This window comes from Centroberyx gerrardi, chromosome 15, assembly GCF_048128805.1.
Source record: "Centroberyx gerrardi isolate f3 chromosome 15, fCenGer3.hap1.cur.20231027, whole genome shotgun sequence".
NCBI lineage: Eukaryota > Metazoa > Chordata > Actinopteri > Beryciformes > Berycidae > Centroberyx > Centroberyx gerrardi.
Window position 1 is genome coordinate 3,110,023 of NC_136011.1, and position 14,217 is coordinate 3,124,239.

General features: G+C 40.7%; 1 protein-coding gene across 1 annotated transcript in view; it reads left to right on the forward strand.

Moving 5' to 3' along the window:
* Positions 1 to 14,217, forward strand: part of shtn1 (shootin 1) — a 35,839-nt gene that overhangs the window by 2,349 nt on the left and 19,273 nt on the right. The window contains exons 2-5 of the mRNA XM_078288601.1: positions 1,757 to 1,809; positions 3,027 to 3,087; positions 6,807 to 6,901; positions 12,250 to 12,418. Of these exons, the coding sequence (XP_078144727.1) occupies positions 1,757 to 1,809; positions 3,027 to 3,087; positions 6,807 to 6,901; positions 12,250 to 12,418 (378 nt within the window). The remainder of the gene's footprint in view (positions 1 to 1,756; positions 1,810 to 3,026; positions 3,088 to 6,806; positions 6,902 to 12,249; positions 12,419 to 14,217) is intronic.

Consider the following 14,217-nt stretch of genomic DNA (forward strand, 5'->3'; position numbering starts at 1 on the left):
GATCCTTTGTGAATTAGTTTTCAGGAAATGCTCCAGCAGCGGGAAACGTTTCAAGTGTATGCTAACTTCCATGTTAATGATAATTAAATGTAAATTAAAAAACATTTTCAGTATATCAGTATTGCAATTATTTCCCGAAACCTCCCCAAACAACAGGATAATTATGCAAAATGTTTTTAATACATTTATAAAAAAAAACTTAAAAAAGACGAATATAAAAATCATCATCTAGCCACTAAGGGGCAGCACCCCTACTTCCCGCGGCCATGCAGTATATGGTAGCTTACACTGGTGCACTTTGAAAGCTCTGCATCATGTAGTTGGTGTCTTTTGAAATAGCAATATAAAGATTAATGTAATAATTAATATCTTAAATATGGATAGGTGTCTCTACATATAGGCTATAGGTCTATGATGTGAATTTGTCTCTCACTTTTTCTCTCAACATGTTTGCAATAGTGTCATGTTGATATTGTAGCATCCTGGGGGACTGTTAACGTTAGAGCTGTTACTGTTAGCTTCAGAAATATGTGTTCATGCGCTGGTGGGGAAGTCTGGACACTTAGGGGTCACAAAGACACTCTGCCGACTCCACCAAGGTTTCTACTAGGGCCAGCGTAAGAGGGACATCGGCATGTTGAGCAGATTTGGGGCTCCAGAGGCTATCCACACTGACCAAGGCAGAAACTTTGAGTCCTGTGTGTTCACTGCAGTTCACACAAGACTTGCACCACACCCCTACACCCTCAGAGTGGTGGGCTGGTTGAAAGATTCAACCAGATGCTGGCAGAGCAGCTGGCCATTGTAACAAACAAACACCAACGTGACTGGGATACCCACCTTCCCCTCGTGCTTGTGGCCTAGCACTCTGAGATTTTGTGACATTCATTATGGTTCTGTGTAGAACCACTTTCCTGACCAAAGAACCCCTATAGAACCCTCCTTTTTACAATACACAGAAAAGGAGGGTTCTTCAAGGGTTCTTTAGTTAGGGTAGAGGTCTATATAAAATTGTAATGATTGATGTTAAAATAAAAAACTTGGCAAATCAGAATAAAGAACCCAGTGTGGTTCTTAAAGTTATTTTAATACTGCTAATTTGGATAATTTGGTTATGTCCATTCATCATATGTCCATTTGAACACAGTGCTGTAGAGAACCTTTTAGAACCTTTAGAGGGTTCTTTAAAGCACCAAAATGGGTTCTGCAATGGTGCAACCCTACTGAACCTATATGGTACTATATAGAACTATTATTGTGTGCACAGAACAGGTTCTCTGTTAACTCACTCATTGATATGTATTGTGAATACTGTGCATAATATCTCCCTTGTTCTGAAAAGTGCAGTCATAAAAAAATGAATGTCTTGCAAATATAGTTTTTATTTTTTTTGGCTGCATGCTGTCCTCACAAAGCTTATCTGGGCAGTGACCAGCACACCCAGATTGCCCATGTGTTTACACACATTTATAAAAGGCAATTCCCCTAACCAATGTAGTTACACCCAAATGCAAATATTCTCACATTGGGAGTGCTACTGTTTCCAACATCCCAACACACTGTAATAGTCATGTGTGACACAGGACATCAAGCTACAGTAGTCACTGGATGAGAAGTTATCACATGCTGGAGAAGTTCCCACTTGTTTGCTCCATTTTTAGCAAGGAGGATGTGAGCTCCATGTTCTTCAGTGCTATTTGGTTTATTTTTGATTTACTGGTGAAGATGGCTGACTGGCATCCTTTGCTCCCCACAGCTCTCCAGGAGTACGAAGGTCTGCAGAGAAAGCATGAGAAAGCAACCATGGAGGTTAGTGTTACATATTTACTGTAGTGTGATTAATGCTCCACTGGATGTCAAGTAGCAGTAGGCTAGCAGCAGTAGTGGTAGGTAGTAGTGGTAGTAGTAATGTAGCTTTAGTAGTAGTAGTAAAAGTAGTGGTAGTAGTAGTAGTAGTAGTAGTAGTAACAGTAGTAGCAGTAGTAGTAGTAATAGCAGTAGTAGTAGTAATGGTAGTAATAGCAGTAGCAGTAGAAGTAGTTATAGTAGCAGTGGTGGTAGTAATAGTAGTGTTTATTGTATTTATTTTAGTATTTATTGTATAATTGATTAATACTTTACTGGTTGTCAAGCAGCAGTAGCAGTAGGCTAGCAGTAGTAGTATTAGGTAGTAGTGGTAGTAGTAATGTAGTTTTAGTAGTAGAAATAGTAGTAGCAGTAAAGTAATAGTAATAGTAGTAGCGGTAGTAGTGGCAGTAGTAGTATTAGGCCTAGTAATAGTAGAAGTAGTAGCAGCAGTAGTAAAAGCAGTATTAGTAGTGTATTAGCAGTACTAGTAGTAGTAGTGGTAGTAGTAGTAGTATAATGTGGTATAGTGTGTGTGTATATGTATGTGTGGAGGTAGACTGGAGGTATGGAGAGAGGAAAACGTAAGTGTGGTGGCCATGCTTGTATGATTATATACATCGCTGATTACAGCAGACATGGTTTGGGATACAAAGGGGAAAAATCTGCCATTTTCCCACAAAGACTGTGGTTCATTTTAAATGACAAGACAGCCAAACAAACAAGCGCTGTGCTGAATGTGTGCCGATTGTACACATGCATAATGTCATTTATCATAAGTCTGGAAAAGCCTTTTTTCTAATAATTTAAAGCTGCACCGGGCAACTTCATATGTTGGCGGCTCCATACGGCAACATGAGGTAACTGTTTAAAAAATTTGAACTTCAATACCCAGAAATCTTTAAAATAAATCAGCATTTCGGTATAAATATTGAAGTAGTCTATGCAAACATCAGGGCCTAAATCTAGTTCCAATGTTAATCCCTAATGGACAATCATTCCCATGTGTTTCATCTCCTGCCCTCCACCTTGTATATTATTTATCCTCCAAGATCTCTCAGTCTCTCAGTGAGTTAAGTAAATGCATTGTCGCATAGGTAGACAGGGTGAAGGCTGATGAAAGTGGAAGTGGTCCTTTGTAAAAGCTGTTCTCTCTGTCTCTCCCACGACGCCTACATCAGTGCGTACGGCTGCAGGAGGAGAGAGACAAGGCCGTGGAGAGGCTGAGCGAGTTCCAGCGAGGTGAGTTCGTCTCTTTTGGTTCAACAGCGGTCCGGAGAGTTTTTAAGGCAGTTTTTAACCTGCAAATTGGACTTGGACACTCTGCATTAGGGATGAGACGATATACTTATCTCACAATACGATTCGATACGCGATATGGGGTTCACGATTCGATACAACCACAATTCGATGTAATAAATATTCAATGTTCAAATAAAAGTTCATTGACATAACACAACAAAGTATGACTGTGCAGAATTATGTTAATCTCTGAGCCACAAATCTTTCTAGCAACGGCACTGGCTTACTAAGATGTAAACAGCAATTCATAAATGTCATTACGAAGATGGAGAGCACTATGCACAATGTCACGCCCTTTGTTGTCTTGGCATGTCAATGTCATGTATTTGCTGGGTTCACCTTAACGATCGAGTTTAAAGAGCTTCATTTTCTCCCTGCAGAATGTCAGTGCAATTCAACATTTCTGCTGATCTGGGAGTTTATACTGTACTTTACATTGCTCAAGGTGCCTTAGAGAAAGGGCCTAATGTATACACTGGTATCTGTTAGGCAGCTGCTTTATTAATGTTCATTATTTTGTTCTGTGGTTCGATATGCGGCTACAACACATTGATGAGTTCTGGCTCGAGATTTTGCTCAAATGTCAAGAAAACCAGTTTTAGGCAAACGTATTTCATAAAACTTCTTGAAATTCAATTTAATGATTGACTTTGACTTGGTCGGCAGTTTGTTGTGTTTACTGTCCCTCTCATAATCATATTAGGCTAGTAATCGGATATTTCCATGCAATCTGACATTTCCATTCAAAGTCAGTCCGCATTTGAAGTTTATGTCAGCATGTGCCATGGTACCAAAAAAGGTTAAGAACCTACAGGCTGTGTCAGTTCAACACATCTATATATCTAGTTTGGGACAACATATGCTGTTTTGAAAATTAGACAAATACATTTTTAAGAGTGTACTCATTGGACCTTAGATTCAGTAACCGGGCCACAAATGATGCAGTTGAAAAGCACTGCTACAGCTTTTATAATGATTACGCTCCCCAACACTACAAATATGTTTCAAATGTTTTGGCCCACTGTTTAATTTTCCAAAATGATTTTTCTTACAGGTTGAATGCTTTGCTATGACCACTTTAATGCAGACAGAATTTGAATTAGGGCACCGCATGTCAAAAGATGGAGCAAATAGTTTGTCTTTGTAATCACGGCAGTTGCGCGGATTTTCATATGAATAAATCTGGCCCGTGCTCGTATATTCAGCGATTCTCCAGCCAAAACACATATTGTGTTTGACTTCCACGTTAATAGAGGCTGCCTCACTGTGCCAAGCAGCTGCATATTAGGACCTATTACGTGATTTCATAGCTCTTAGAAAATTGCTCCTATTCACAACGAAACGGCTGGGGGTGGGGTGGCGGGGCGGTGGGGGAGATGGAGGGGTGGGGGGTGGGGGGGTGGCAGGGAGAAAAAGCCCCCAACACACAATCATGTCTTTTCATTGGCGATGGCAAGGTTGATGACAACATGACCATTGTGTTATAATGATAACACCACAAAGGCATCTGCCCCCCTCATCAAGGCTTCACAGCGGCTGCAGATACAATTTAATTCACTGCTCCGTTGGCGGCGCTGATACCATTATGCAGCACGTCGGCACAGGGGTAATCACTGTCTTTCCTGAGAGGAGAGTGAAAAAAGATGGGCACAAAAAAAAAGGGGAGAAAAAAAAAAGATAGAGCGATGATGATGGGGAGGCCGAAACTTACAATTAAGACTGCCAATTCTGACGTGTCAGAGCCCCCCGTCGCCCTCGCGCTCATACACTTTCCACATCCACCGCTGTTTATTTACCATGGCTACCAGTAATTATAATTAACATGTCATTTAGTTCAAGGCGTCCTTTTGGTGGTTGCTGAGTGTGGCCACGGCATTATGGAGTCTGTGAGGGAGGAACGGAGAAGAGGCCGGGGATGAAACTGGCAGCTAAGTGCTATTGAATGACTGATGTGGAGAGGGCGCCGGAGGAACTTAGATATCACCAGGCACCGGCGTTCATCAAGTTTTAATTAGGTGTCACTGGGGGGAAGGAATTGCCCGAAGCAACGGCACTAATGCCTAATTTCTCCCTCGCTCAACCACAATGTTTAATTAGTTAAGTGGCAGGAAGCGCATTCTCATTGTACTGAGGTGTGATTACAGATTAAAATTATGTCAGTGGCTGGCGCATTAAGTTTTCTGATTTTGAATTTTAGCTGATTTTTTTAACCACCTTGGTAGTCAGCGGAGAAATTGTAGGAGCTAGAATATAACCCATTATTCTCCAATAAGCCCAGATGGACGCATTGCACCTTACTGACCTTTGCAGCAGACTAGGCTGGGGTTTAACCTTCAGCTCGCTGCGCCTGCTCTCATTTGAAACTGCCATATTGAACAAACGGATATTGTGATATTGTTACAAGCATAGTCTCGAAGAAACAAATTCAATGCCTCTCTCGGCTTAAGTGCTTTAACACCCTGCAGTTTACCATCAAATAAAGACCATGTCCCTTTCATCAAATACATTGCAAAGACATCTCTGTTGTGGATGAGCCCTATTGTTGTTAATGCTAGTGTAACAAACAAATACTGAAAGGCAAATAGTTCCCTTCGCCCTGGGTTAATTGCAACATCAGGTGCATCATTCTTCACAGAAGAAATGCCCACAAATGCTCCAAACACTTACTCACGGTCTTATGCTCTAAAGTTATTTCCAGCATGTATTCAGTCTATACACTTTACAGATCGGCCCCAGTTGATGAAGTTGAAAAGGTAGGGAAAATTAGCTGAATAAAAGACCCGGGCTACATTGGAAACAACATTTAGTTCAGTTGCCTTTGAATTCAAATCATAATATTGTACGTAGGTGGCTCACCGTTGAGGCTACTCAGATGGCAGACACAATAGCGAGCAGAAATATACTTCAGTGTCGTTGTGGCGCTCTTATCTCAAATAACCGCTCAATGAAACGAGGAGCTGCAGGTATGCACCCACTCATTTGGAAATCCTAATCCTATTCTTTGTTTTCTTGACGGTATTTTGATCAGGTTGAGTCAACTTTGTAGACGTGAATGCAACCGTTCAGTAGAATTTTACATGCTGGTTTTCACGTCATTAACATTGTCACATCAACAGAGACCGCGGACTATTGACTCGTGCGGTAAGGAGCACATACTGTAAGATGAACTTGCATTATCTCCATGTCTCTATGTATGTCGGTGTCATTGACGATGGATCGGTCTCCGTCTGTTCATTTGTCGGTTTGCTGGTTCGTTGGTTCATTCGTCCGTCACACGCAATACCTCAAACACCTTTGATCAGATGTGAGCAAAACTTGGGAAAATGATGCATCTCACCACTGCGTTCTGGTATCAAAACTGCACTGATTGACCCAAGGAGCTACAATTACTGGTGAAAACAAGGTGACATATTCGTTACTACTTGGCCTAGAGGGAGACTGCATGATTAATGGGTGACATGTGTACTGTTGCCCTGTTTCTTGTATGATGTTACAGCCAGAAATGCAAGGCTTTGCCTCCCCATACACTGTATAAGACGATCAAGGTCAATGAACTCCAAGAGAGCATTCAGATAGAGGTGTGTGGTGTGTTTATCCTCTACTTTGTCTTTAATGCTTTGCCTCCCCCCCTCCTCTCTCTCTGTCTCTCTCCCTCCTAGTTTCCCATATGGTCATTGAGGAGGTCAACGTCATTCAAGAGAACCTGGAGATCGAGAGGACATGCAGACAAAGTGTTGAAGCCCTGGCCTCCAAGGTACGGTTCATCTTGAGAGAAATGTGTACAATAATGCCTGCAGACAATGTGCCATAGTATTCTGTCAAGCCATCTGGATTATTTCCCCGGTACTGACATTCACTGATAAAGTTCTAATCTTATCTCTAAAGCTCTGTTTACAAAACATCACACACGAGATAACCAAAAAGTCAAATTAAGATCTGATGCTTGAGATAGAATGAAATTTGTAAAAGAAATACCGCTCACGTTGATGATGGCATTCTGGCCAGTGTGTTCGTGTAATTGTCACCTCAACACAAACACAACTTTTGTTATGTTGCAATCACCGGCACCCTCTGTTCACTCAACTCTGGTACTTTTCCCCATATTTGTGTGTCTAAAATTGCCTTGGATTCTTTTGATTCAGAACACACTTTTTCGGAGTCCTTACCAAAATGTGAGTTGTGATTGAGAGTGGGGGAGCTTGGAACATAGTGATTTTGCAGCCCACTGGTGCCGGACTCATCACTGTAATCATTTCTCATTCAATTTCTGGACAAAAGCCCACCTGGCAGCACCAGATTTTTTGGGCGACAGGAGGCTGAGGGAGAAGGGGTGGTGAAGGGCAACTTTTATTTTTAGGACTTTTCCATTTTCTTCACTTTCCTCGGCCTTGAGTGTTCCTCCTCCTTTCTGTGTTCTTCATCATCCTCATCTTAAAGGGGCAATAAGTCAAATTTTTACCCTCCCATAGCACAAAATGACCATAATATATCTGAGGGGAGTTGATAGGTTTGTTGATCAATACCAATGACTCAAGGATTACTTTGCCAGGTGCTGAAATTTCTGGCTTTCAAAACCCACTTTCCGACTCTGTTTCCCCCCGACCTGCTGGCATTTTCAACTGCAGATGGCGCTACTGGCGTCGCGCGACATTTAAGCTACGCTAAAAAGCCTCACTCTCAAGCCCAAAAAAAACAAATGACAAAGCAGTATTTATTTTCCAATACGCAGGATTTGATGTTGCTGTCATTTGTGCCATAAATATTAAAGGTGAGCATTCATAGAGAAGCCCAATTGTGTACTTGTGTAGGACGAAATAATTTATATTGATGCTGGTGCCGTTCCTACTGCATGGTCGCCTATAGAGGTGGAAACAGGTCATAGATTACTTAATGCACCTTTAACTCTACCTTGTTCTCCAGCTGCTATTCCTTTGCTAGTTCCTTCCTTCTCATACTAATTCTGTCCACTTCCAGTCTTCCCCCTCCTTTCCCAGTCAGCTTGACTAATCTGACAGTGATTTATGCTGAATATCGATCAAAGTCAAGAACTGATTTCATTTAAGGCGATGCAATAATGATAATTGAAGTAAAAAATGACTCCACAGAAAGTAATATCATCGTGATAACTGAAGATCTAGTTTGCATTTTGCTCCTATTGCTAGAGGGCTCTGTGAGTAGTTTTTACCATGTCATCTCACTGAATCATCCCCTACACATCAGTTTTACATTCATTTTCCCTTCAAAAACTCCATATTGGTTTCAGTTTCATGCTATCAGCCCTTTTTGAATGCTGTAACACAAACCAAATAGCAAGAAATGATTAAGGAATCAGAATTGTTCCCTTCTCTTGATGAGTGAATTAGCTCTCTGTCTGAGTTTGTGGGGCTAGATAACCATAAATACTGATGGAAAAACACACTGCAGATCAATTCATTTGCATTTACTTGCATCTTGAGTTCAAACACAAACCATTCAAGACCTTGGATGGAATCTTGACCACATACCATGCGGCAAGAAGCACCTGGTCTTGGTTTAGAATGGGTTTGGACTCAAGATGCCACGTCATAGGATCTTACAATGAGTGCAAGCGTCCCTCATCTCACATCTCCCTCCCAGGCCTTTGCTGTGAATAAAAATGGGTCCCTAGATAAAGACGGGAAACAGAGAAGAGGGAAAGGTGCGGAGATGCAACACAGGTCGGTCACCGCGGGGGAAATATGCTGCATTCTTCCTCTAACTCCTTTCAGGTTGACAATACCAGCGCTATAGTAAACATACCTCTGTTTGCCCATAGGGGCTTTTGTGGCGATTGCTTCCAAATGAATCTTTCCAAGAATGAACAAAAAGAAAGAACTTTCCAAGAAAGAGCAGAATGATCACCGAGCGCTGATATGAATTTTGCCGTACTATCTTAACTCTTTGTCATTGTACACAATGGACACAAATGTCCAGGTTTGGAAATAGACCTTGGGGGTTTGTGCAGAGTGAGTTTTTAACAGTTGATGACACCAAATCAAACAGTATGGATTGTCATTGCCATGAACTGTGGCAGAGAGATTATTTTGTGTCAAATTACCTCCACTTTCCTCTCCTACTGACCCAATGCAAGCATTTGCCATCTTTCCTAAGGGGAACACAAAAGACATAATGTATCTGGCCATGTACACTGAAAAGGAACTGCTAAGAGGCAGCACTGAAACACCCTACTCCAGCCCTGACAATAGGAATGAATCTATTTTTTCCTTAGAATTCACTGGCTAAAAGCTTGCTTCCTTGCAGTCTAAGTGACTACTCTCTATCAGGCTTTATTTGATGTCTGTAGTCCCTTCTGCTGGCTGTTTTTTCCATCTCTTCCTCCTTGATAAACTATTAGGTTGAGAATCAGTGTCTATAACTACACACCCCGTCTGCCTATCTTTCTGATATATAGTGCTGTGTATTGGCACTCACTGTAGTAGCCTTAATATAGTGCTGTGTATTGGCACTCACTGTAGTAGGCTTAATGGTTGCAGACACTGACATGATAAGCCTTGATTTAAAAATATCCAAGAATATCCATACAGTGTGACTGTTCATTCAGTTACTAGGTGTTTAAAAGCAACACATTTGTTTACCATAAATCCACATGTACTGCCATAAGGATAGGGTTGGAGAGTGAGACGTTCTCTTTTTGAGCAGAATGTAGACCTTGTGTTAGCATTTCAGCAATATAGCACCGACAAATTCACTATCCCTCGACTCTGAAAGTGTCAGCATGGGTTTATTGCTCATTTACATTTAAATCAGACCCAAAATATTTGGGGAGGTTTTACCAGAGGAAGACAGACAAATTGAACTCTGCATTAATTTCCTTGTGCCCAATGATTGTAATTTTGCCTGCCAAATGTTGCCAAGGCCAGTAAGAGAGAAAGGGAAAGTTCCGCGTGATTCCTTAACTCCCCAACATTTTGAATTAAAAAGCAATGATAGAGGGTGCCGGCAATTTGCAACCAGTCAAATCAGAACGCAGTCCTGATGCTTGACATTTTTGTGTTGATGTCTGATCAAAGGGAAGATGAAGGGGCCGTGACTTTATAATAGTGACCTCCGGAGAGTGCTAGCCCGATGCTGCGCCAGCCTTGATTTATCTCACTATGTAATTTCACGCGTACATCTCTCATCAATCGTAGATTATTATCAAAAGTGTGTGATTCCATGTTATGTATTGTTGATTGCATTTCAGGGAAAGATGCACTCTGAAGGGCATCATCAAAAGATGGAATTGCTGCAATCTGCTCAAACCAGGATGCCATTAATAAATGCCTCTTTTATGGCTTGCCTTTTCTACTTCTCTTTTTTTCCTTCTCCAGGCACTTTTCCTCCTTGAGATGACATCAAGAAATATGCATAATTGGCATCCATCTCCTTCCCATAGGCTTCATTAGTGTTTTACTTAGTGATGGTCTCCCTAATTGACACATATGGCTGTCTTGATGATAGAACTTTTAGAAATGGAATGCCCATAGTGGCAGTTTAGTATGGATGCCTCATATAGAACTGATCAAATTGCATTGAATTTGAAGGGAAAACGCCGCATAAGAATACACACACATAAGAATAAGTGCAAATCGCCGCACGGCAATGCAAGATTCAAATACACGCGTCCCATCAAAAAACTGTGATTACATCTAAAAGGAGAGATATTCTGTGCCTTTTTCCTTCGTCTCCTTCTGCTCCTCTAATGAGACGTCTGTTATTTCACACCTTATCATTGCTTTTGCATGCGTCCCGCCACCACGGCTGATTGCAGGGCCGAAGGAACGAGGGAATCAGAAAAACATCTCATCTGGCCCGTCTGTCGCTCCACCACCTCATTTCTTTGCTCTTTCCCACCGGCTTAATACAGAACACCCTTGTGACTATACAGATTTAAAACATGAAAGCACTATAAAATGCGAGTACTATCAAATTTTCTCGGATTCATCTCATTTTTAAAGGGAATACGTGCGTCGAGTATGCCATAAGTTGCACATTCAGGTGTCATTTCTGTGGCAGCGCTATGTAATCTTGTATAAAAGTGTTGCGACTGTATTCGTCCTCTCGAGTCAAACTATGTGTTATTGTCATGGCTGTGTTGTATGGCTCACACTAGCTAGTGATGAGCAAATTGTCGCTGTGAAATGATTTTGTTTTTCTGCTTTTGGAAAGTTTAGGCTTACTGCTTCTACAGCTTGCATGTTCACCAGATCTCAGATCAGTCGTATAAAAGGATTCAGTTGCTCTCGGTACAGTTTTCACCAGATTATTTGTGTCAATTAGTCCAACCATCCACGCATTTTCACATCACTTATGTGTAAATTCAATATGTGTATAAGATAAGATAAGATCGCACTTTATTGAAATTCAGGTGCTACAGCAGCAATTGACGGAACAGTGCCAAGGAAATCAAGTACAGGAAGATAATAAAAGAAAACTAAAGGTAATGTAAATAATATAAACTGTAGAGACAGTACAAATAACCCTAACCCTATGATAAATAATAAATGCAGATTTGGATAAGTTATTAGTGCCAGTTTAAGTTATTAGTGCCAGTTATAGGGGAAGGTATAAAAAAGTAAAGTATAAAATAAATAAAATGATAAAAAAATAAAAATAAAAATTGTAATTCAAATAATAAGATTGAAAAATAAAATAAAATACAATTTTAACTTACAATTTTGACCATTCAAATAAAATATATTTTTATGACCATTAAGTGCTGCACATAGCATTTTTTGGGGGCATTTTCGCATTTATTACATAGTTCAAAGTAGAGAGAGACAGGAAAGGCGAGAGGAGAGAGGGGGATGACATGCGACAAAGGTCCCGGATCAGATTTCCCACCAGGTGGGAATTGCTGGATTGCTTTACAGCACAAGGGGAGATTGCTTTATGACACAAAACAAGAACTGTTCCACTTTGCAAGTACTTTGAAGCAGGAGACAGATTTTTGAAGTACCTTGGATCTCTCTTTTTTCTCCACATGATTCTCTTAAATGTACTCAACACCGACACTCATTGTGATCACCTATCTTTCCTTTTTTCCCCTCCTCTATACCTCTTTCTCTCCGTCGCTCCACTCAGCTGAACCGTCAGAATCGCTCCCTGAAGAGGAAGAGCATGCTGCTGCTCTCCCACCTCGGCCCCGAGACCATCGCCGAGATCAACATCGAGGATGAAGAGGGGGAGGAGGACGACGAGGGTCCGCATGCAGCCGGCAAGGCCTGCCTCTCAACGCAGGCCACCATCTCAGGTACAAGGTGTTCAAATCTTGCTAAGCCTTCCTTTTACACTCACCCAAAGAACTAAGTACTTACCAGCAATACATGGTAGGAATAGGAAGGTACCAAGTAATTACAGCTGTAACGAAGTAGGTAAACAATTAGAAAATTACTTCAAAAAATCTATGGTATTACTCATCAGTTCAATTTTCTATATTGGAGTTGTCACAGGTTTGGGATGATAACAGCCTGAGTTTAATGGTATAAGAATTAAGGCAATACTTTCCTATAAATTAGCTTTTCTTGCCAAATTCTTGACCTTACTTCTTTGGTTCAGTAAAAGTGAAAAGACCTAAAATGATTGATGATGCATTACTTGATGCTAAATGTACCTAGTAGAAGAAGTACACATTCAACAGAATATCTAAAAGATGGTTGGCTCAAAGTGTTGAAGTATTGAAAGTAAAAAGCCTTGTAGTAGTATATTAAGTGATAATCTGTGATCTGCATGCTGATGTTAACTAGATAACTAGTAACCACAGATGTTAGATGAGCGTAATGGTGTAAAAAGTAGGATATTTCCTTTGAATTATAGTGGAGCCAAAGTATAAAGTTCTTTAAAATGGAAATAGTCAAACAAAGTACCTCAAACGGAAGTGAAGTACAGTACTTGGGCAAAACCACCATCTTTAACATCCAGCTGTCACTGGGAAATGTCATATTCAGTTCCTTTAGTCTCCTAGTAATTATGACTGGGATGATAATGGATTGGATTCATACTGTACAACGCCTTTCCCATCAAGTTGTTCAAGGCTCTTTGCATTCAAAAGGGAAGGGATAATAATGTAATTCGCCAATGATTAACTGATGCAGAAAATGATTGAATCTAGAAATAGGCCGCGTCTTGACTGGCTCAAAGATCGCAGATCTGGGCTTATTATGTTTCAGATTCATAATTGTACGTTAATGGACAGCTGGTCAAGGCGCTTGCTCCTGCCTGTTGCTTCAGTAGCCATAAGGAAACACATGGGATACTTTCACCTATGTGTGTTTGCTTTAAAAGTATCATGTGTAGGATTTGCATTAAATATATCATAATCAAATGAATTGTCAGGCCCTGCCACTCATAAACTGCCGTCATAGAATTTGTTCATCCGTTAAACAATTTTTTAACCAGCATTTTCACTCAGTGTGGGAAGCTCATCCATAAAAATATGTGTCCTACTCAAAAAAGGGCTAATTTGAAGAGCCAGCGACCTTTTTTTCTGCGTAAGTACCCTCCTAAATGTCTCAGCATGGTCCTGCTGTGAGCTGCTTTGTATTAACAGATTGAATTTCTCTCTAACTTTACAAGATTTCACTACAGAAGTGTTTGAAGATTTCTCTAATGTCTTGGGCACAGATATTCCTAACTTGTACGAAATAAACACATGAAGCAGATCATTGAATCTACTTCTTTACAATAGAGTGGTCTTTTGATGTTGCTGTTGTTTTTTTTAATCTATAACCACCACAATTAGTTTTACAGTGATATATTAAAGAGAATTACAGTATGTAGATGTATTTAAGTATGCTGTGTGTCCTGGGTGCTTCATCACCAAGGTCCTCAGAATAACAGTGTTGCATGCTGTGTACATACAGTCATTCAGATATTCCTATTTCCTCTAGAATAAAGTCTCAACATTGAGAGTGCGTTCACACCAAGCGTGTTTGGAGCAGTTTATTCGAACTCTGGAGCATGCTCGGTTCCTTTGGCCAGGTGGGAACAATGCCATCTGAACTCAGGTGCCACCAAATATCCATAATGGGATGCCTAAAAATCTGCGTCTCA